Source organism: Leopardus geoffroyi, chromosome E1 (assembly GCF_018350155.1).
Source record: "Leopardus geoffroyi isolate Oge1 chromosome E1, O.geoffroyi_Oge1_pat1.0, whole genome shotgun sequence".
NCBI lineage: Eukaryota > Metazoa > Chordata > Mammalia > Carnivora > Felidae > Leopardus > Leopardus geoffroyi.
The window spans coordinates 34,983,176-35,004,698 of NC_059330.1; the positions used below are offsets into that span (position 1 = coordinate 34,983,176).

The window sequence follows — 21,523 nt, forward strand, 5'->3', positions numbered from 1 at the left end:
TCTCTGCATTAATCTCCATAAGTGCCGAGAGCACCCGATCCTATTATGCTAAAATATGAATGGAGAATTAACTAAAATGTTTGAATACAATTAGGTTAGAAAAAGCAGCTCCTTATTAGCCCCATTATTAGCTAAGATAGTGCAGAGGAGAGGTGGGGAGAGTCTCCCTCTCCCCTGTCCCCCTAGCCTGACTAGGTAGCAGCCCCAAACTGAAGGGGGCTGCTGTCACCACCTCTGCCTTCTGGCCTTGCTCTGGCTGTCTGAGGGCAGGTGGGCTGGGACTAGCCTGGGACCCTCCTCCCCGCAGCCCATAGGAAAGGTGGGGACAGGGCTGAGGCCGGGCATCTGCTCGTAGCGACAGGTGCCAGGCCCTTGAGGTCTGCGGCTCGAGCCCCAGTCCCAACCCCAGACCAGCAGATGCCGAGGCTGCCAGAAATCCCCCTTCAGAGCACAGGTCCAAAGAGTCCCAGGGCCAATCTGATCAGCATGTCCTTGGTCAAACCCTTTGTTTTACAGAGGGAGAGAACGAGGTCCAGCACAAGTGGGTTGTCCGCACATGGTGAGGCCGTGACGGAGCCAGGATCCGAACTCCCAGCCCCAATCCCTCGCCAGCTGCCTGGTGGGTTTAGACCTGGAAGAGTTTGCCCGAAGGCTCTCGCTGTTAGGCTTTGGATGATACCACCCCCCTGCCTGAGCTCAGAGAAGTAGAGACCTCCTGGAAGAGCCCTGGGCAGGTCTGCTGCTCCAAGAGCTCCGGCCATAGCCCCTCTCCATGCCCCCTACCAGTACGAGCTGCCTTAGGCGGAGAAAATGGCAGAGCTGGGCAGTAGGAGGAGGGCACCTCCGGGACTGCCCAGCCCCCAGCCGAGGGCAAGAGCCAGGAGAGGAGCAGGGACAGCACGGCTGTGAGTGAGGGCAGCAGGCGCAGGTAGTTAGTAGAGCCCGAGGCACAGCCAGGGCAGAGGGTTTGCAAGGAAGAGTGACAGGGAGTAGGCGGAAGGCAGGGGTCCCTCCCAGGGACACAGGCCCCCTAGGGCAGAGGCCACACCTTCAGCTGCTGTGGCCAGGCCTGATCACTGGGTCCCAGCGGAAGGAGAGAGGGTGAGTGGACGCAGGTGCCACAGGTGGCTGAGGGGAGCGGTCACCCGATCAGCCGGTGGCCCCAGTCCCTCCCTTCGCCTGGAAGCTGGGCTGGACCCAGGTGCCCGGTCAGGCCCATTCCCCTGATGATCGAGGACGCTTCCCTTCTGCCTTTCCCTGGGGTCTGGCTGGCCCCCTCCTCTGGGAGTGGCACAGAGCGAGAGCGGCGCTGGCCGGGAGGTGTGGTGCATGGGGGTTTGATTCCAGCTGCCCCAGACTAGGGGCATCACACAGTTGGCTAGACCAAGCACCGTCCCCTGGCAACCGATTGAAAATGCGGACGTTCAGGTCCTGCCCCAGACCGCTCCATGAGAATTTCTAGGGCGGTGCTCAAGCATCTGTGTTTTAGTACGTTCTCCAGGTGATTCTTACACGCACGGAAGTTTGAAAAGCTCTACCGGCGACCACACAGAACACCAGGTTTGGGAAAGAGGGATGGGGGTGATCTGAGCCCCTATTAAGGGTCTCTGAGTCTTCATTACCAGCTGGAAAGGTAAGACACGCTATTGTCATCAGGGTATATGCCTGTATGTGCCAACGGGCGCATGGCGGAATGTGACTGGAATGGGGGTGCAGCGTGAGGGTAACAAAGGTATTGGGCATCGAATGGGTGTGTTGGGAGGAGCTCTGGGCCCAAGAGGGTCTGAGCGTGTTAATTCCTGGTGGAGAAGCCTCTGTGGGCCAGCCCCACGCCAGGACAGTGTTGGGGTAAATGTGTATGTGTGGACACTTCGGCCTGCAGGCCAGGTGACCCCGTAAGGGAAAACCCGTAGGGTACTTCCTCCTGCCCTCCCTCACCCCTAACACATCAAGAATTTGCAGTACAGCCTGACACAGAGACATGGGACCCAGGCAAATAGTTACGAATCGGCAAGAGCCTCCTGAGCGCCCAGACAGATGGTCTCTCAATGACAAATACCATAGCTTGGCATCATGGGGACAGGAGACATCAACCCTCAGGGATGGCCTCCCAAAACAAGGCTCAGGGGGTCCCTGAGCCCCCACAGATCAGGTAGCCCAGCACCCAGAGGGCAGCGTCTGCCGGGGTCTGGCTTCTGGGGAAGCACAGAATAGTGGAGAAAGTCCCAGCCCAGCGGTTCCCAGCCTGAAGTCTCAAGTCCTCTGCAGCCTGAGAAGGCAGCCACATGGGGGTCCTTAACGTTCTTTTCAATATTTCTAAAAGCTTAAAAGAAATCATACATAGGCCTGTGTTAAGGCCCCACGGACTAATTTGATGGCAAAATGGTCTTTCTTTGCTACCGTTGAGTGTGAAACCCTCTGCAGCTCAGAAGCTCTGGTTAGCAATTAGATGTGCCTCTGATTAGTAAAAACAGCGAAAAAAGGTCATTACTGAAGGTGCTCGTAACTTCAAAGACAAGTCTCTTAAAATGTGGGATCTGCTGGAGGACGTGATGAGGGGTGCCCTTGAGGACGAACAGGTTGGGAACCACCTGGGGAAGACATCAGAGGGTGTGACAAGGCCCCGCGGCCTGGCACGGGGTCTCCGAGCCTCTGACCCTCTGTCAAGGGCCCGTGTTGGGGGAGGCAGCGGCCAGAGGACCAGGGGAGGGCGAGCAGGACCAAAGCCATCCCGGCGGGGGCAGGTGGGGGGGGGGCACGGCTCTCAAAGACAAAGACCCAATTCACTCCCAAATCTTTGGCTTTTAGGGGCGAGAAGCTTGTGGCCAACTCAGGTCTCAGATTCCCCATCCTGCTGTTGGTAGGGATGACGTGGCCACCGCGATTACTTGACTCTTAATGAGTCTGTTCAATTATTCATCGTTACATTTTTAAAACAAATCCTTTCCCTCTCTGCTCCTCTCATCCTGCTTTGCTTGGATCAAAGTCTTCCCTTCAGACAAAAGGAGACGGGCGAGATTTGCAGCTCTAATAATCGAACGGTGTGACAGGGAGGAGGAGCGGGAGCGGGACCGGGCAGCAGGGGGGTTGGGTGGCTCGGCCCAAGGGAAGCCTTGCGGGAGAAGGAGGGTCCGCCACGAGGGGTCAGAAGAAGGGGCGTGCAAGGCCCTCAGCCCCCAGCCGGTGTAGCACAGGCCTATAGGATGACGCAGAGCCCGGCGGCGCCCCGGGGACCCTCACTCCCTCGCCCCAAGAGGATGGAATCAATGAGCCATGGGGGGGAGGGGGAAGCAAAGAGGACATCCCAGCACGCATGAGGCGGGCCTGGGGGCAGGTACGGCCTGACTGCCCCCGGGCCTCGCCCTGGAACCCACAACCCCAGACGCAGTACCTGGCGCCGCGCTGGAGGAGCTGCCGGAAGCATTTACATCGTCCAGCATTAGATCTAAAAGAACGAAACACGACATTGGTCACTGGCCGGACCAGCTGGGCTGGGCAGGGCCCCCTAGAAGCAGCTCGCTCCCCCTTGGCTCCAACCCTCACTCCGCCTATGAATGGGGTGTGCTGAGCATGGCTGGCGGGTCCTGAGTGTCCAGCCCCAAACTCCGGGGCCAGGGCACTTGAGGAAGATGAGCAATCGGGCCCAGGGGCAGAGGGACGGAGGCACGGCGAGGGGCAGGCAGCCCGTCATCAGAACAGACGTCCACTCCTACCCGTGCCTCGGCCTCAGCACCACCTGAGATAGCTACAGACCCCAGAAGGGGAGCCAGCTGGTCAGGCAGGACCACAAGTGCCTCCTGCCAAAAGAATTCCATGTGCAGATGCCCTGCCGAGAAGGCAGACTGCAAGGAGGGGTGGGGCCGATGGAGCAGGGGTGGGAGCGTGGCTGCTGGGGGTGGTGTGCCGGCTCAGCCTCAGGCATCCACACGGAGAGCCCAGCGGGGGGGCCCCACCCCAGAGCTGAGCAAGGGGCCTGGGGCACGGGCGTTGAGGACGTGGGACGTGGAGAACCGTACCACCCACCGCTGCCCGGAGGCCAGTATCTCCTCGCCTTCGGTCCTGAGCAGCCCCCACCTCCCCTCGCACAGGGAGCTTTGGCTCTGTCCCTCCCCTGCCCGTCCCCCCCCCCACCCTCCCACACCCCCTCCCCTCGCTCCAGGTGTCTCCCCCAGGTAGCAGGAGATAGAGCCACGGGGAGAGTAGAGGGGGGGGCACCACAGCCCCTAACCCATTTGGTAGTACTCACATTTCAACAAACCAAAGGGAAAGCTCAGAGCACTGCACACATCTTACTGGCGTAAGGAAGGCGGTGTGTGAAAGGAAGGGTGCAGAGAAGGGAACCCCGCAGACCAAACAGAGACAGACACACAAAGGCTTAGAGAAACCCACACAGAAAGACACTCAGCGAGACGTGGGCAGTGACTGAGAGAGAGAGTCACAGAGATTACTGAGTACCAGACAGACGGACAGGAACCCTGCAGACAGGGAGACAGGTGCAGACACACCTGGAGAAACAAAGGGGCTCCCGCGCCCGTTACTTCTCTGGAATCCTTCCCGGAATCTGTGTCTTTCCCGTTAGTCTTGGCCCACCCCTGGCGTAAGAGCATGAGGAGGGATCGGATGGGGGCCTCCCCCAGCCCAAGCCAAGAGATGTTGGAGATCACAGGTGAGGGGGCTGAGGGGTCGAAGGCTTAGAGTCCCTATAACTTCAGACCTTCCCTGAGCCAGGAGAGATTTTTCACGCCCCGCCCCCGCCCCAGGCTTGGCCAAAAAAAAAAAAAAGACAGCCAGGAAGCCAGGGACTTTTGTTGGAGATAAGGAGAGAGTGGGTCTGGGGTTCTCTCATGCCGCTTGTGAATTTGTAGTTTCTGCCGAGGCCTTGCTCAGCAGCTACAGACACTAGGCAGGCACAGGGTCAAGGTGCTCGCTCCCCAACCTTGGAGCAGACCCATCTGGCACCTGGGCCAATCCCTGGATCTCTGGGCGAGCGACAAAGTAGGGTGATCCTTATCCTGCAAGGCTCCCCTGAGGGACGAGCTGGCAGAGGTCATGCATCAGCTTCGACCTGGCATCTCGTCTGAGGAGTACGATGCTGAGACCTGGGGAGCCCCCCACGGTGGGGGGTTGCTCCCCTCCCCCACAGGGCCGAATTGGTCTGCTTCATGCGTGCTCTAAAGGCTGACATGCTCTTGAGGGGAAGGAGGTGAGGAGGGGGCGGTGGGAGCATCTTCTCCCTGCCCCCAGCCCCAGCCCCTGGTCCCCTGCAGTCACAAGGCCAAGGTCAAGCACGACTCAGAGAGATGTGGAAAGACTACCGACCAGCCATCTGCTTCTCCTTACTCCTTCTCTTTTTCTCCAGTCTCCGCAGACGCTTCTCCTCCCGCCGCCGGGCCTCCTCCTCCTCCTGGTGCTGCCGACACTTGTGGAAATTCTCCACCACCACGCCCACAAACATGTTCAGGACAAAGAAGGCCACAATGAGCAGGAACGAGATGAAGTATAGCAGCATCCAGGGGTTGTGGTTCATGATGGGCTGGTGGGGATCAGGAAGGACAGGTGGAGGCATCAGGCGGGGATACGTCAGACCTGACTTTCTCAGGTGCCGCCCCACAGCCCGGGTTCCTTGAGACAAGGTCTGCAAACTTGGTTAGCTACGGGGCCCCAGCAGGTGCTGCGAATGAATGGGAAGGGTGGGGACTGTGGCAAAGTAGAGAGTAGATGTTCTACCCCAAAGAGGCACCGGCTGCTCGGTTCCAGGTTAACTCCTGCCCTGAGGCAGTGCAAGCCCTGTGTTCCCAGATCTTCAGACTTCTGAGCAGGCCCAACTCTGGATTTTCACATGAAATCCACCAATTTTTAAATGTTTGCTACTAATTCAAAGAAGTGTAAACATGTTGCAATCCAATACAACACGCCCAGATATGGCCCTCAGGCTACCGGTCAAAGCCTCGGCTAATGGGGCGATGCCTCTTTGATGGAATTTGCCGATCAGCCTTGCCCTCTTTCTGTCCTGTGCCTGCATCCCATCGTGCCTTGTTGAGTGACCCGAGCCCAAAGATGGATCCTGCCCACCTCAGCCCTACCTGTTGGTCCACACCCACGGCATCCAGCCCGTCGTACATGATGTCCACCCAGCCATCTTTGGAGGCCAGCACGAACAGGGACATCAGGGCCTTGGGGCGGGGTGGGGGAGGAGAAACCATGTGAAACCTAAGATGTATGGCTAAACCACCCACCACCTGTCCCCAAAGCACCTCATGGCAGCAGCTCAGGGGACCCTAGCCTTTCAGAGGTCAGGCCTAATCACACACACTCTGGGCCCTAGGAGAGCTCTCTGTCCCGGGGCTCCATGGCTGGTATGAAGCCAGAGAAGCCATGGAAGACGATCAAGCCCTCTGACCTCAGCCAGGAGGAGCCAGAGACACCAGAGCCCTGGAAAATCCAGAAAGCAAAACCAGGCTGGGTCTGGGAAACAAACCAGCAAGAGGGAGTGAGCCATTTCATTTTCGACATTTCTCCATTTTTCCAAATATGGAGTAAGCAAAGGCAGTATCTCGAGAATATAGATGTGGCCGGTCCCATGCTCAGCAAATCCACACATCATTTCATCGCACCCTTAACGACAAACCCCCGAAGAAATACCATTATGACCCATTAGCCGGTTGATGAAGCTGAGACCCTGGCAAGTCAGTTGCCCTGCGTGCATCACTCCGCATGCGCCCGTGTCCCCTCCAGACTCCTGCTACTACCCCCGCCCCCACCCCCACCCCCACGCCCACCCCGGAGCATGGAGCTCACCTGGCCGAGGTTGTCAAAGTTGTACTTGTGTCGGACCCACCGGTAACTGGCCTCAGCACAGTCCGATTTGTTGGTGATGTTCCTGGTGTCCTCGCCCTGGCACACGAAGAACTTCCCTTTGAAGAGCTGGGCACAAACATCCCCAGAGACAGAGCGAAGTGAGCTGTGGCCATGGGAACTCACCAGCCCTTCCTCCCCCACACAAGCCCCGGGGCCAAAGAGCTCTGGGCACACCCTGAGTGAGGACAGGGTGCTCAACCAAGTCAGGGAGACACTGACAGAAGCCTCCCCCCCAGGCACCCCTTCCTCTGGGCTCCTGGGAGCAGAGGCCCTAGAGGAGAAAAGGTCATCAGGGCAGGTGCTGAGGAAGGCTGGCGGGAGGGGAATAGTTATTTATTTTCTACAAAGGGTGAAGCCAGGGGTTTTCCAAGAGGGGTCCGTGGACCAGCAAACAGCAGCGGCTGGGAACACGCTAGGAATGCAGATTCTCAGGCCCACCCCAGACCCGCTGAACCAGATACTCTGGGGGAGGGGGCCTGGTTTAATGGTGGGGGCAGGCTAGGTATTATAGACTCCACTTTACAGATGAGGAACACTGAGGCTCAGAGGAGTAAATTCACTCACTAAGGCTGAATGTAGGTGGCAGAAAGGGGGCTTGAACGCAGGTATTTCTGACTGGAAAGCTCACCCTCACTCCAGAACACATCTGGCTATGACTGTGGGTGGGCAAGGGATGGGAGGGTCAGGAGGACCAGGGGGTCTGGGCAAGCGACTCAGGATGGACCTACATCCACTGGAAAAGCCCAGGACCGGGCTCACGAGGGTTGCCTCTGCTCACCCAGGCCGGCTGGAAGCGAAGGAAGGGGAAGGGGCACCACACAGCTTTGGCGAGTGTACCCCAGCCCGGTCCCTGGGGCTAGAGAATTCTAGGAAACCGGGAACAGCCCTCTCCCCGGGGCAAAGAGGACACTCCAGGAAGCCAAAGGACAGGAATGGGGGGTGGGGGGCGGTAGCCACCCAGGAGTTCCCCCGCTTGCCCCGACAGCCAGCTGTCTACCCTAAAGCTGAAACAGCTGGAGCCAGGGGGTTCTGGAAGACTGGGGTGGAGGCAAAGCCAGTTTCCTCCCTGGGCCGGAGGCCAAGTTTCCCCCAGCAGCCCCCACTTCCTGCCTCGTCTGGGGTCTGCACCCTCCTGCCTGCCAGCTCACCGCCGCTAACCTGGCCCAGCTGTCTGGGCCCTGGATCCCCAGGCCTGGCCTGCGGCCCACTCGGCTCAAGCAGGGAAGGAGGGGAGGGGATCCCGGAGCAGACTGGGCCAGGACAGCGTCTGCGCTCCAGAGCGCAGCGTGTGAGGGGGGCGGGGGGGGGGGGCGGCAAGGGCAGTGCGCCAGCTACCACAGGTCAGCAGCCTCTCTGAGGCCCTCATCCCTTTGGGGACCTCTTCTAGGCTCCTAGTTTTCTGCAAAAACGCCCAGGAGGCAAAGGGGCCTGAGGCCTAGGGCCTCGAGGGAAGTGTCCCTGTTTTTTCCTTTCTGGAATAAAGACGGCAGCTGCAGCTCGAGTCTCAGCTGCTTGGAGTCTCAGACTTGGAGTCTTCCTCCAAGAGGAAGGCCACTCCTCAGGTTCCCACTGACACCTGGCCCCCAGACCCCCACAAACCTGCACCCCCAGGATGCCAAAGATGATGAAGAAGGCACAACAGATGACCACGATGTTGCCAATGGGCTTCAGCGAGGACATCAGCGTTTCCACTACCAGCTTCAGCCCCTGGGCCCGGCTAATGACCCTGGGGAGGGGGGGGGGGGAATAAGACGGGTTCCCTCAGCTCCGACGCTCCCTTGTCCCTTGCCCTGCTGCCCCCCCACCCCCACCCCCCATCTGGGCTCACGGGTCCCCCATCTTGGACTCTGGCTTCCTGGGCAGTTCTCTTTTCGCAAGATCCCCGCCATGGGGACTCCCGCCTCTAGTGTCTCAAAACGGGACGCAGACACCCCCACCTCCCCTCCCCCACCTTCCCTTCCACTCCCAGACCTCCAAGCATCACCTGATGGGGCTGGGGAGGGGACTCAACCCGAGGGAGGTGTTACCCAGGGATGCAGTGTGTCGTGGGGACAGGGAGGTTGACTTGCCGGGATCATGGAGGGTGCACGCAAGGAGGGGAAGGGGGTGGGAGGTGGATTATCCCAGCCAGGGAGGCATCGCTAGTCTGTCAGTACGGTCCCCATCCATGGAAAGTTCTGACAGCGGGGTGGCGGGTGATTGAGGGAGGGTTTCCCGAGAAAGCAGATTCCCTGCTAGAGGCGTTACCTGGTGGGTGGTCCCTGAGAGGCGTGTGAAGGTGTGTGAAGGGGGGGGAAAGGAGTCTGTTACCTCACCGGGGAGGATGGTCATCCCCGACGTTACCACCCAAGGCACAGCTCCAGCTGAAGGATACGAGGGCCCTGCCTGTGGCCTCTTATATTGTGCCCAGCACAAGGTCAGGGGCATGGTAGCCCTGAGCAGTATGTCACGTGGGGAGTATGTCACGTGGAGGGGGCGTGCCCAAGGGGGGGAAACTCCTGGGGCCATGGTTTGAGCCCAGTGGTGACACGGTTCCCCGTGGGGGGTCAGAGGCAGGAAGCAGGGGCACGTGGGGCTCTCGCTCCGTCAGGGAGTTGTTGGAGGCGTCCCTGAGGAGGACGCACGGCTGGGGGCTCACCTGAGTGGGCGCAGGGTCCGCAGCAGCCTCAGCACCCTCAACATGCCCAGGATCTTGGTGCCGCTGTCGGAGACCATGGACACCAGGATGTCGATGATGGAGATGAGCACCAGTAGCCCGTCGAGAACGTTCCAGCTGCTACGCAGGTACGCCTGCTCCCCGAAGCACCAGCCCAGCGCTACCACCTGGGGACGCCCACTGCATCACTGTGGCCGCCGCCTCCCTGCGGTCCCCAGGCCTGCCCTCTGATTGTGGTCAACCTCTCCAATCCCCTCCCACCACCAACCCGGCCCTGGGAACCAGACAGCCCCGGAGCAACACCGACCCCCCATCACCTTCACGGTCATCTCTGCCAGAAAGACTGCGGTAAAGATGTAATTGGAGAGGGTCAGGAAGATGCGTTCCTGCAAGAGACAGCAGGCGGGCGTTGCCCACTAGGACCTCCTTTCGTGAGCCAGGGCTGCTCTGCACACAGAAGCCAGGAACTGCCTCCAACGTTTGACTCAGGACAATGACTCCCACCTTCCCCAACAAGGCAGGCAATCTCCTCTTCCCAGAATCCTCCTCCCTCTCTCTGTCTCTCTGTCTCTGTCTCTGTCTCTGTCTCTCTAACACATACACACACAGAGCCAGCGCCAGGCCCCCCTGACTCTCAGCTCTGAACAGTCTCACCCCTGCCCTGGAACAGCACTGCCTCCCACCCCCGCCCCCGCAATGGCCTGGAAGGGGAAACGTTCCCCCAACAATTCTCATCTGAGCCCCATATCTCAGGCCTATGCTGATTCCCTTCTTAAAACTGGGGCAGGGTTTACCTTGATCTCTGACCCCCCTCATCCTACCCTCCGCCCTTCTGCCTGCACTTGTTTTCCTGCTGTGTGGCCCAGAAATGGAGCCACAGGGCAAGCGAGGCTGTACATCCCTAAGGCGACCCATGTCCCCTGATATCTATAGGCTGAGTCCCTCCCTGGGTGGCCGAGAGAGGGCTGGAGAGGCCTGGAGAGGCAACGCGCAGAGCATGAGAGTCAGGGAGAGCAAGAAACAGAGAAAGGGAAAGAGAGAAGCGGGGAACGGCGGGGGGGTGGGGGGGAACTGAGGGGAAGATGTGGTGACAATGACAGAAGGCCCTGCAGCGAGACCTTGGGCAGAAGGCCGACCAGGGGCCTATGTGACCAGCTGCCCTCGCTCTACCCTGCACGAGCCCCAGGGGTGGGGAATCTCCTCACCCACCTATTTCAGGCCTGCCCTCCATTCAAAAGGGTCTCTCCCTCCCCACCCGGGCCTGGCTGGAGCCCACCCTAATAAAAAACAAAGCCCAGCAACGCCGAAATCTGAACGGCGGTGTGGGAGGCGGTGGGGAGGGGTGGGGGGGCCACTCCAAGCAAGTGCGGCAAGATGTCATGAGGGGTCACCGTTGTCTGGGGCGGGGACTATGATGCCCGGGTTGGGGGAGACAGCGGCCAGAACAACTTGCACTCATTCTGAAGAGGTCAGGCCCCTGGGAGCAGGTCCAGATACGCAGGCCTCTGGCCCTTCTTCTCCTTCGGAGCGGGCCTAGCAGGTTCATAGCCAAGCAGAAGTGACCAATGTCCCCCCTGAAAACCTACGTGTTTGTGATCTGGCAGGACCCAGAGGAGCAAAGGGCAGCAGCTCCCTCTCCCCTACTCTGCACTGCCCATGGGGGAGGCTGGGCAGGACGTCTCCCCCAGCAGCGCACAGGTCGTGGGCAAAACCGAGCCCTTTTGCAGGAAGCAGGGGAAGCAAGACACTCAGCCCCGCCGGGGCCAGTCTGCTGCTCCCATCACGCTGACACTCGCCGACTCACACCCAGCTGGGCCCCACAAGTGCCTGGCTCATGAGAACGTGCTGTCTGCAAATAGCCAGGATGCAACGGGGCTCACTTTTCACCCAGGTAAGGAGCAGGGCCCCACTCCCCGAGCTGGGCTGGTGCATCACAGGAGGGAAATGGAGGCAGAGGCAGGAGAAGGACACAGGAGGCAAGCCTGGGTACCAGTTGCAAGGGAAGCCTACAGCCACCAAGTTTAGTCTTTGGTGACTCACAGCGCTGTGGGGGTCGATCTTGGGACGCTCCATGGCGATGGTGATGCAGTTGAGGAAGATGATGACAAGGACCACATGGTCGAACATCTTGTGGGTGATGATTCGGTGACAGAAGAGGCGGAACCTGTTCGGAGACGAGCAAAGGCTGGGCAGGAGGCAGGCCGGGCAGCGGGGAGCGGCCTTGCCTCCTCGGGGCCCTCCCAGCCCGAGGCCCCTCTCTCACGTGCCCTCAGGCCAGGACACTTCTAGCGTCCCCCAGGGTGGTGTCGCGGGATAGTTCCCCAGGAGGAGAGGTCAGGGATCCCCTGCTCACCTTGACTGAGGAGAGAAGACATAGGCGGACCAGGAGTCTCGCTCCCGGCAGCAGGCGGGCAGCCGGGCTCGGATCCACACTCTCATCCGCTCCCCTCTGCTCTGTAGAAGGACCACAGGACTGGTGTGCGGGGCCGGGACCCTCAAGTTCCCCACACCCTACCCCTTGTCTGCAGCAACATGGCCTTCACTCCCTGTCCAGCCCTTCACACTGGGCCCAGTCCTCAGCCCCCGCTTCTCTTCCTTTATTCCTCAGACCCCCAGTCTCCCTCTAAGCCCCTCTGGTCCCCTGAGCATGCCTCGCTTGTGCATCTCCTCCCTCCTCCCCTGCACACCCCCCTCCCCCCAGGCTCTCTGCGCTTATGTCTCTGCCTCCAGCCTCCAGCCCAGCCCCGAAGGCCCTCCCTGCTTCCCTCCCCGCTGGGCTTGGGAGCTGCATCAATTATCAAACATTGTACCCATCACAGCTGTCTGTTCAAAGACACACCTGGCGGGAGGGGACCCTGGCCCCTTCTCCTCACGCGCTAACCCTGAGGTCCTAGATCCACGCGCCCATCCCCCAGGGTTAGAGGTGGTGGTGGTGGTGTGGAGGCCGGGGGAGGGGTGAATGGGTAAGGACGGGCGTGAAGTCAAGACTTGTGATAAGGTCGAGATGAGAGAGGGGGAGACAGGGGAGGGCATCAGTTTGGAGGGATGAGTTATGGGTATTTCTGAGTCACTGGGGGAGGGCCATGAAAGATTCATACGCATCTGCCCGAAACCATTCATATCCACCAAGGACCGCAGCCCCGCATGTGACGAGGATCTGGGGCTCGGCAGGGCGGGCATAGGGAGAAAAAAGGGGCTGTTCGGAGCTCCGCTTCAGGGCCGGCACCCCTTGAGACCCCTCGGGCGCGACGGTAATTCCCTGAATGCCACGGAACCGGGAGTGGGGCGTCCAGCCCAGCGCCAGGTCAGGCATTGCCCCCCTCGCTCAAGGTCAGGTGTGAGAAGTCACCGCGCCCACAGGGGCCTCACCAGGTTGCCCTCGTCATCGCCATCGTCCCCATCCAGTGGGGGGGCGTCGGGCCGCTGGGCCCGGGCCAGGCGCCCCGAGGCTGACTTGCCATTGCAGTCCTGGTGCTCGGAGGCCGAGCTGCGGCCACTGGCTGTGCGGTGCAGCCCGGGCACCTGCAGCGTGTCCGGCAGGTCAAAGGAGCTCTTGGCCTCCCGCTCCAGGGAGCCCCTGTGGCGACGGTCGCTGCCCACCGGGCTGGCTCTCTCCTCTTCCGAGCTCTCGTCCTCGTCCTGGCTCTCCCGGCCCTCGCCCGACAGCAGGGAGCGCCGTTCCCCACTCGGGCTCCTTCGCTTCAGGCTGGGGGCGCGGCCCAGGCTGTTCCGGCTGGAGCGCCTGCTGGTCCAGCTGCTTGCCGCGCTCCAGGGGCTGTGCGGAGAGCTGCGGGCGCTCGGCTGGGGGTGGGGGTGAGCCAGGGAGAGGGTGGTCTCAACCAGGACCCCGCAGCCCTGCACCCCACCCCCCACAGGCACCCTGTCTCCCGGGAGCCTCCTCGGCGCCATATCAGGAGTCGACGTGTAAGCGGGAGCCGTGGACCAGACGCCTGGGTTCAGATTACTCACTCCCACCAGCTGGGTGACCCTGGGCAAGTGACTAAACCTCTCTGTGCCTCAGTTCCTCATCTGGAGAAGAGCTACAACACTAGTACCTATTCCTCATGTAGCTGACTGGCCGTATAAAGTGACGGCAGGCGCGCGGGCCCCGACGCCGACTCCTGGATTAAATTTCTGGCTGTGTCACCGGCTCACTGCCGAGCTTCCCACCAATCAGTTTGGCAAGCTAAGACCCGGGTCCCCATCTGTCAAGTGGGGATACTAATGAAACCTACCTCATGGGGTTGCTCTGGTACAGAATCAGTAACTGCACGGGGTTTGCTATTATGATGAAGTATTAAGGAGAGAAGGACCTCCCCTATCTTATAGCAGAGGCTCAGAGGTTGAGTTTCACCCAAGGGCAATTAAGGAACACAAGAATAGGATTAGAACCCTGCTCTTTCTCCCCCACGGCCAGAGCTCTGCACCTGCCTGCATTACTAGCCCTACTGACCTCCCGGGGGCTTGTCCAACCTAGGGCTCAGAGGCCTTGGGCCTCTCTGCCCCCATCCTCTCTTCCCTCCTGACCTCTGCACATGTCCCACCGTAGGGCACCCACGTGCACCCCATACCGGTGACTTCATCTCATGGGCCGCCCCTGGCTCAGCAGACCCGCTGCTGCTGGTGCGGCGGGAGGCGGGGCCCAGCGCCTCGGCCAGGCCAGTGCTGGAACTCTTGGGGAGCGACATGGGCGTGGCGGCCGTGTGGATGATAAGAGGCGGCAGCAGGTTCTTCCGCAGCTCCGGGTGCTCTCCCAGGGACACCACTGCCGGGGAAGTGAGAGAAGGAGAGACCCTGAGTCCACTCAAGGCTGGCCCAGGGCCAGGGCCCACACCCCCAGGATAGATACTCACAGGCCAAGTGCTTCTTCCTGTCCCCGTCACCATCCAGGCTGGGTGAGAAGAAATCGGGCTCTGACTCGGACTTGGTGGCATCTCCCTAGGGTGGGGGGGGGGGGGTGGGGGGGAGCAGCAGGCCATTAGAGACCTGGCCCGGCAGGGGCTAGTGGGCTGGACTGAGGCCTCCCTGTCTCCACAAGCATACACCACATATAGGCTATGGGAACCAGCAACCACGGCACGAGGCATGCACTGGCACAGGCCACACCATCCAGGCGTGGGGCCCAGAGCTCCCCAGGGCCCCCGACACCTCTGCCTCCCACCTGCCACGCCTCAGAGAAGGCCACGGCTAACCCCATAGCCCACACCACAACCAGCCTGGCAGGGACTGGCTCCGGGAAGGGCTGAGGGGACAGGGGAACAGCCGGGCAGGCAGGTGGGCGGGTGGCATAGGCCAAAGGGAGCTGGGGACCTGAGTGAAATGGTCACTAGAGCCTGAATTCCCAAGGCCACTTGTGCTCTCTGCTTTCCTTCCATGGCTGCCCTCCCCTGAGCCGCAGACCTGAGGACCCCAGAAGGAAATTGAAAGACCCCAGACAGAGCAGCTCAGCCCAAGGAGGCCACTTCAGGCCCTCTGTTTCTTCCCCTCGTCTTTCCCAAGACCCCACCCCGTCCCCTGGCCCCATTTTTACCTCTGTCCCTGTCTCTGGGGTACTTTTTTCTTCCTTCTTAGCAGGTCAGTGGGTTCCCCAGTAATTACACACTTCTCCTTAAGAAGTTATTAAGAAATACTTGATTGCTACTTTTGATAAGGGCATAAATATTTCGTAATTGGCATCTCAGGGGATCATTTTCATTAACTCAGTTTACATCCCTAACGAGGCCTTTAATTATCGAGTGGGATCTCCAGGGGGCCGCTCGGGATGCACAGCACTGTGGGGTCCCACGGGAACCCCGGCCTTGGCCCGAATTCCAGGGCCAGCGCAGGAAACAGTGGAGCACGGGCTCGGTGTGGAGGCCAGAGTGGGGGCAGGCCCCCAAATGCCTGCTGGACCTCCCAGGTGGCCAGGGGGCCAGAGACTCGGAAGTGGGTTTAAAAATCTGGGACCTTCTGGCAAGAGGCACCCCACCCTCACATCCTCCAAAGACTTGTCCTGAGCTGAGGCAGCTTGTGGGGGTCTCCAATAGGGGCTCAGGGCAAGGGGGAGGGGAGAGAGATGGGGAAGCACAGTCTGCGGCCATGATCCCGAGACTTGGACTCCTCGGGGACCTCAGTGTAGGCACCCACACGCGGTGGACCACACACGTGCACACAGAGATTCTAAGTCCCTTCCTTCTCCCGCCCCTCTACGGGTCCAGCGGGGGATGGGAACAGTGCCCTTGGCAGGGTGGTGGGGGCAGAGACAAGGAGGCCTCTCCTCTCCATGTCCTCAGGGGGAAGGGACTTAAAATCGAAGCAAACCTCACGACACCAATGACCACCACAGCTACCACAGTTGCACAGCGGCTGAGCGTGAACACGAGCACAGAGACACGGAGGTGGAGGGGGCACAGGGCACGGGGAGCGGGGGCATGCCGACTCATGATCGCGTACCTACCCCCTGGGAGTCGACAGGCAGCTGAATACAGCTTAACTGTCCACTCGCATCTTCCCGTTTGCTGATTTCCTACAGGGAGACGGGGAGGCAGGGGACGGGCGCTGGTCACAGGTGCTCGGGCTTTCAAACATCAGCAGTGTCAAAAGAGGACGAAGAAAAGGATGGCACAAACCCGACAGGGGTGGAAGGGGGACGAGACACTGGGGGCAGGGGAGGAGGAGAAAGGGGACAGACGGCCTTCCAGAATTCAACCACAGGCCCTCGGGCCCGAATGAATCTGAAGGGTGAGGGCAGAGGCCATGAAGGTGGGGGAAAAGGGCAGGCAAGGAGATCGAGCCCCCCCAGGAATCCTAATAATGACAGCTTCGATGCACAAGGGGCATGCCAGCCGCCCGGAAACTGCTTTAGTCACACCAGCTCGCCTCTCGCAAGGCGGGAAGGAAGTCACTCGTGTCACCATAAAGGAGGCAGCTGAGGTTTGGAGAAGCTAAGACAGCTGTCCCCAGGCACGCAGAGAGTCAGAGGTCTACCTGGGCCTTGCACCTGAGTCTCCAGCTCACCTTGTACTGGCCCCGCACTGGCAGCGGGCTTGGGGATGGGCAGGGAGGCGGGGAAGGAGGAGGGCATGAGCCAGAGGCCAGGAGGAGGCTGCGGGCCGGGAGCTGCAGGGGAGTTCCCCACTCCCATACGCCCAGCCTGCATCCCCCAGAATCAGACCGGGTCCAGCTGCTCCCACTGGGATGGGATGTGACAAGTAACACTGGGATGACAGCTATGATATTGTTTAATACCAATTAATGGCCTCACACAGGGCCTGCTGTCTGCTCATTTAATTAAGTGTGTGCATGACAAATACACAGGGATTCAGGATGCTGCCCCCTGCACGTCGGCAAATGGGCAGCCGAGCCAGCCCCGTCTCCCGGGCCTCCGCCCTCTGACCTCTTGGCAAGGTGGCCAGGCCAGCTGGGGCTACCCTGGAGCCCTCCTGCTGCTGACGACCAACAACTTCCTCTGCAGAGGGGGGTTTGCCTTTTTTGTAAAAGAGCAGGCCATCACAACAGCAACAACCAGCCTCTCCTGCCAGAATGTGGGGCTTCCTCAGAGCCACACGTGCAACCCCCCCCCCCCCCTTAAAACTCTGTACAAGACAGGGCAGGTGCTTCTGGAGATATCCAGGTCAACGGCCTGACTTGACCGGCCCTCCCCTCCCCCACGTAGGTGTTGGCCCACGACACACAGGACAGTGGGTGGCTGGTCCAGCCCCTCCCACGGGCACTTCAGGGCCAGGCCGCCGCCCACCCCCATGGAGGGGGGTTGATCTGGAAATCCTTCCTCCATCCCAGCCCCGACCTGAAGCATCAAGCTCTGAGACCCTTGCCACTGGGCACCTGTGCCCTGCAGGTTGAGGCGGCCGTGGCCCCAGGCCCTAGCTGACCTCTCGGGCTGGGGCAGCCACAGGCCCCCGGCAAGGCCAGAGTGACCTGTCTTCCTTCCCAACAGCAGACATCGCCGCTGCCTAGCAACCAGGCCGGCTCAGCAGCATTCAATTTAACAAGGTGTTTGCTGAAAGGGCCGGCGGTGGGGAGGGGGCTGTCTGCACCGGGCACCTCCAGGGCTGCTGAGACACAGAACGGCCAGTTGAGGGGAGGGGAATAGGCTCGGGGTGTTTTCCATATCCCCTCGCGGAGTTCCTCGGGGATTTTTCTGAGGACATCTTAGCCGCCAGGGGCAGTGGTTTGCAAGGGGCGGCAGGACCCCCGTCCCCGCTCAGCAGTTCTTCCCACCGGCTAAGAGCGGTGGGTGTCCACGGAGACCCTGGCTCTTACGGGAGCATGGTGTCACCCCTGAACTTTTCAGGCCCCGGGGAACCCCCAACGAAGTGCCTCGTCCCTCGGCACAAGAGGCCCGGCCATCACCAGAGGCAGGGCCGGCCTCCCCCACCAGCTGCCCTCGCTGCCACCCAGTGGGAGGAAATGCGATAATGGATAAGTACAGAATGTGCACGGCCGGCAGGCAGCCGGAGAGGGCCGGTGTGGGACAGAGGCACCCGCACCCCACCAGCCCAGCCGGCCTACGGGGAACGGCCCTCCCTCGCCAAGGCTGGGAAAGAGTCGGAAAATAGATTTTTGTTTTTCCACCGTGTGCCGAGTATTTATAGACCAGGCCGCAGCGGGAGTTTCCATCCGGGTCACCCGGAGAGAACTGGACCAAGAGCTTCTCTGCGCCCAACCTGGAGCATTTCTAGGTTGGGTCAACCTGCCTGTGAAAGACGCCTGGACTGGAGGCTGGGCTGGGCCCGGAGCTCGGGGGACAGGGCGGGGGGGAGCTGAGGGACAGGAACGACGTACGGCCCTCCAGGCAGGTGCTGAGCCCTGGCACAGCCAGGGCAGGATCGATGCAAATCAATATGAATGGATGACGCTGCCTGTGACGGAGGTGATGGAGCCTGGGCTGGAAATAGGACGCTCGTCTCTGCCACGCCTGCAGCTAATTGGGCTCATTTCTCACCCTGGGCAGCTTAGCCCTGCCTGGGCCCTGGCGGCATCTTCATCAGTTTAGCCAGAGCTTGGATTTGCACACAAGCTGCCCCCACCCCTCGGCTCAGAGGGGTCCCCTCTGGATGTCCCCGAGAGCACCCGTACTCGGGATCCAGCTGGCACCGTGTGCCGGCACTTATCCAGCTCCCCGGGGAAGAATCTGGCTGACCTCCATGCGGAAGCCCACTCAGGAGCTAGTGGACCCAGGGATCCCCGACAACCGCCCTGTCTCCTCGGTGCTGAGGGGCTGCCCGAGACCCGGGACCTTCCACCCCAAGTCCCCCAGCCTGGCCTGATGGGCACTTTCTGCGAGACCTCCCCGGCCACCATGGCTCAAGCCAGGCAGCCAACTCCTCCCGGAACTGGACTGCTGTGGGCAGGAGGTTACCTCCGCCTGGAAGCCCTCCACCAGAATGGCGACGAGCAGATTAAAGAGCACGTAGTTGCCGAAGGTCATGAGAGCAATGAAATAAAGAGCAGCCCAGGACGACGTGGAGGCCATTCCATTGTAGAGTACCTTGTTCCAGTCCTCCTGGGTCAGGATCTGTGGGCAGAGGCTGGGGGTCAGGGCCTTCACCGGGGGTGCCCCGCCTCCCCCCCCCCCCCCCCGTCCACCCCTGCCTGGTTACCCTGGCACCTGAAAGACGGTGACGATGGCCCAGAGCAGGGAGTCAAAATTCTTCCGGTCCGGCAGCGTGTCCCCATCCCGCTCAGATGCAAATTTGCAGCCGAAGAGATGCATGCCCAGGATGCTGAAGACACAGGAGCCGGGAGATGGGGGGCAGGGGCGGGGGCACCCCCTGCCCCTCAGGCCCTCCTCCCAGCCGGCGCGGAGGCCGCCCCTGCCCTCACCTGAAGATGAAGATGAAGAGCATGAGCAGCATGCAGAAGGTGGCCACGTTGTCCATGGTCTTCATGAGCACCACCAGCTGTCGCTGCAGCGCCGGCAGGAAGCGCACCAGCTTCAGCACCCGCATCAGGCGGAAGGTCCGCAGCACCGACAGGCCACCCCCCTGCTGGCCCACGATCTCCCACACGCTGCAAGGAGGGCGGGGAGCCTGAGCCCCTGTGGGCTCGCCCTCCCACCACCCCTCCCTCCGAGAGGGCCTGGAAAAGCCGGCCCAGCGCCAGGGCGCGGGGCATAGGTGGGAGCCTCCGAGACGAGTGTAGGTGACGGCTCGGCCCTCTCCACGCCCTCCTCTCTCCAGGCCAGAGATCACCTCCTGGCAGCGGACAGCCCTCTCCCACGTTCCGGCCCATGCAACAGCGTCAAGTTAGGGAATATTTGCTTTGTTCCCTTCTAATGAAATCTAAAGCCGGTTCCAAAAAGCAATAAGGCAGTTCTCCTGGCCCCAGGCCTAGGGGGACGGAGCACTTTCCCAGGGTCTGGGAAACCCTAAAGCAAGTCGAGGGTGTCTGAGATGGTTTCCAAGCACTTTGCTGGCCGGGCCTCACACCCCCTTCAGCTCCTCTGCAAAGCCAGCTGCCCAGTCCTCACTCGCCCCGGGGCCCGCATGGGCTCAAGGGCAAGAAGCAGAAGTGGGGAGAGGAGACTGCACAGCGGGTCACCCCCCCCACTGGGGAAGCGGCAGGGCCTGCGGGGGTCAGTGGGGCCTGACTCCAGACCCCTCCACCCCAGAGGAACAGGCTACCTGGCTTCTCGTCCAAGCCACCCCACGGGCATTCCTCAGGCGACAGGCAGTGGAGGGGCCGCCATACCTGATGACGACGATGACGCCATCGAAGATGTTGTAGGGGTTCTTGATGTAGCCAAAGGGACCGTACACGAGCAGCTTCAGCAGCATCTCCAGGGCAAAGAGGCTGGTGAAGACGATGTTGCTGATTTCCAGGGCGTTGGTGAGCTCCTCGGGCTGGAGGGCAGGGTGGGGTATGAAGCAGCCGAGGCTCACCCCTGAGCCCCTCACCCCTGCCGTCCCTAGGGGAGGCCACCGGCAGAGAAGCAGCAGGAATAGCAAGGTGGGGGGTAGGCGGGGCGGGGGGCGGGCAGTGGTGATGCTGGATGGACTCTCCAGAGGAGGGCTCACCCCCAAACGGCCCATGAGGAAATGCACTCAGGGGCAGCTGCCACGCCAAATCTCAGCCCGGGTCTCAGAGCCTGGGACCGCAGGCTCGCGGGACGCCTGTATAATAGCTTCTGCCCACCGCCTGCGAGGAGGTCCGAGACCCTTCTTGTCCTGTGCTGCTCGGTCAGCTCAGCAGGCCGTGGCCAGCAGCGCAGCGAGGCTGGCCAATGTCACAGGGCGACCGCCAAGGCCTCACATGCATACCCAGACACACAGCCACACGCAAAGTCACACGTGCTCTACAATTACTCTGTGGATTTGGCAGCCTTCTCCCGGACAACTGTTGGCTAACGTTGCTTTCTTCCAGACACAGGCACACACGGCACACCCCCGCACACCGTGCACACAAACACACGAACGAGCACACGCGCGCGCGCACGTACGCCCGCAGGCACACGCAAACGTGCTGGTGGGCAGAAAGGAGGTGACCGAGCAGATTGTCGCAGACGAGGAGGACCCGGGGCTGCCCCCTGAGACTGCAACTGCGATGCCTGGGTTCATTGCCAGCCCATCCTGTCCACTCGCTGTGTGACCCTCAGCAAGATTCTCAACCTCTCTGGCCAAATGTAAAACACTGGCGGTAATCGCTTTTATGCTTCCAGCCAGGGTCCGGGATTGGGATCGAGGACCCATCCTAGAGAGGTCGTCAGAAATAATGAAAAACGGCTGCCACTCCAGCTCACTCGTCGCCTCCCTCCCTCCCTTCCGTCAAAATTAAGCATCTACTGTATGCCTAGCAAGACATCAGGTATGAAAGGAGCCGCAAAAACATGCCGACCGTTCTCCCTGCCTCCCGGGAGCCCAGAGTCTCGCTGGAAACAGGTCGTACACAAAACAGCTGAGTAACCACAAGAGGCCTTAGATACTTAGATGCCAAAATAAATTATCCCGACGGTAAATCCAAGAGTCCAGGGGAGAGATGGTGAGGGAGGAACTAAGGCTGGGAAAGCCT

At 60.8% G+C, this 21,523-nt stretch overlaps 1 protein-coding gene across 26 annotated transcripts in view; it reads right to left on the minus strand.

Moving 5' to 3' along the window:
• Positions 1–21,523, minus strand: part of CACNA1G (calcium voltage-gated channel subunit alpha1 G) — a 61,934-nt gene that overhangs the window by 12,356 nt on the left and 28,055 nt on the right. For 6 of the 26 annotated variants that reach the window (XM_045488393.1, XM_045488399.1, XM_045488398.1 and 3 more), the window contains 17 exons: positions 20,207–20,358; positions 19,340–19,525; positions 19,125–19,239; positions 18,876–19,031; positions 15,951–16,019; positions 14,368–14,452; positions 14,086–14,279; positions 12,884–13,315; positions 11,868–11,968; positions 11,555–11,678; positions 9,832–9,900; positions 9,497–9,681; positions 8,458–8,584; positions 6,799–6,924; positions 6,084–6,173; positions 5,320–5,533; positions 3,392–3,445 (listed from right to left, as the gene is read on the minus strand). In XM_045488393.1, coding sequence (XP_045344349.1) covers positions 3,392–3,445; positions 5,320–5,533; positions 6,084–6,173; positions 6,799–6,924; positions 8,458–8,584; positions 9,497–9,681; positions 9,832–9,900; positions 11,555–11,678; positions 11,868–11,968; positions 12,884–13,315; positions 14,086–14,279; positions 14,368–14,452; positions 15,951–16,019; positions 18,876–19,031; positions 19,125–19,239; positions 19,340–19,525; positions 20,207–20,358 — 2,479 coding nt within the window. The remainder of the gene's footprint in view (positions 1–3,391; positions 3,446–5,319; positions 5,534–6,083; positions 6,174–6,798; positions 6,925–8,457; positions 8,585–9,496; positions 9,682–9,831; positions 9,901–11,554; positions 11,679–11,867; positions 11,969–12,883; positions 13,316–14,085; positions 14,280–14,367; positions 14,453–15,950; positions 16,020–18,875; positions 19,032–19,124; positions 19,240–19,339; positions 19,526–20,206; positions 20,359–21,523) is intronic. The other 20 variants (XM_045488413.1, XM_045488411.1, XM_045488404.1 and 17 more) reach the window with 7 other exon arrangements.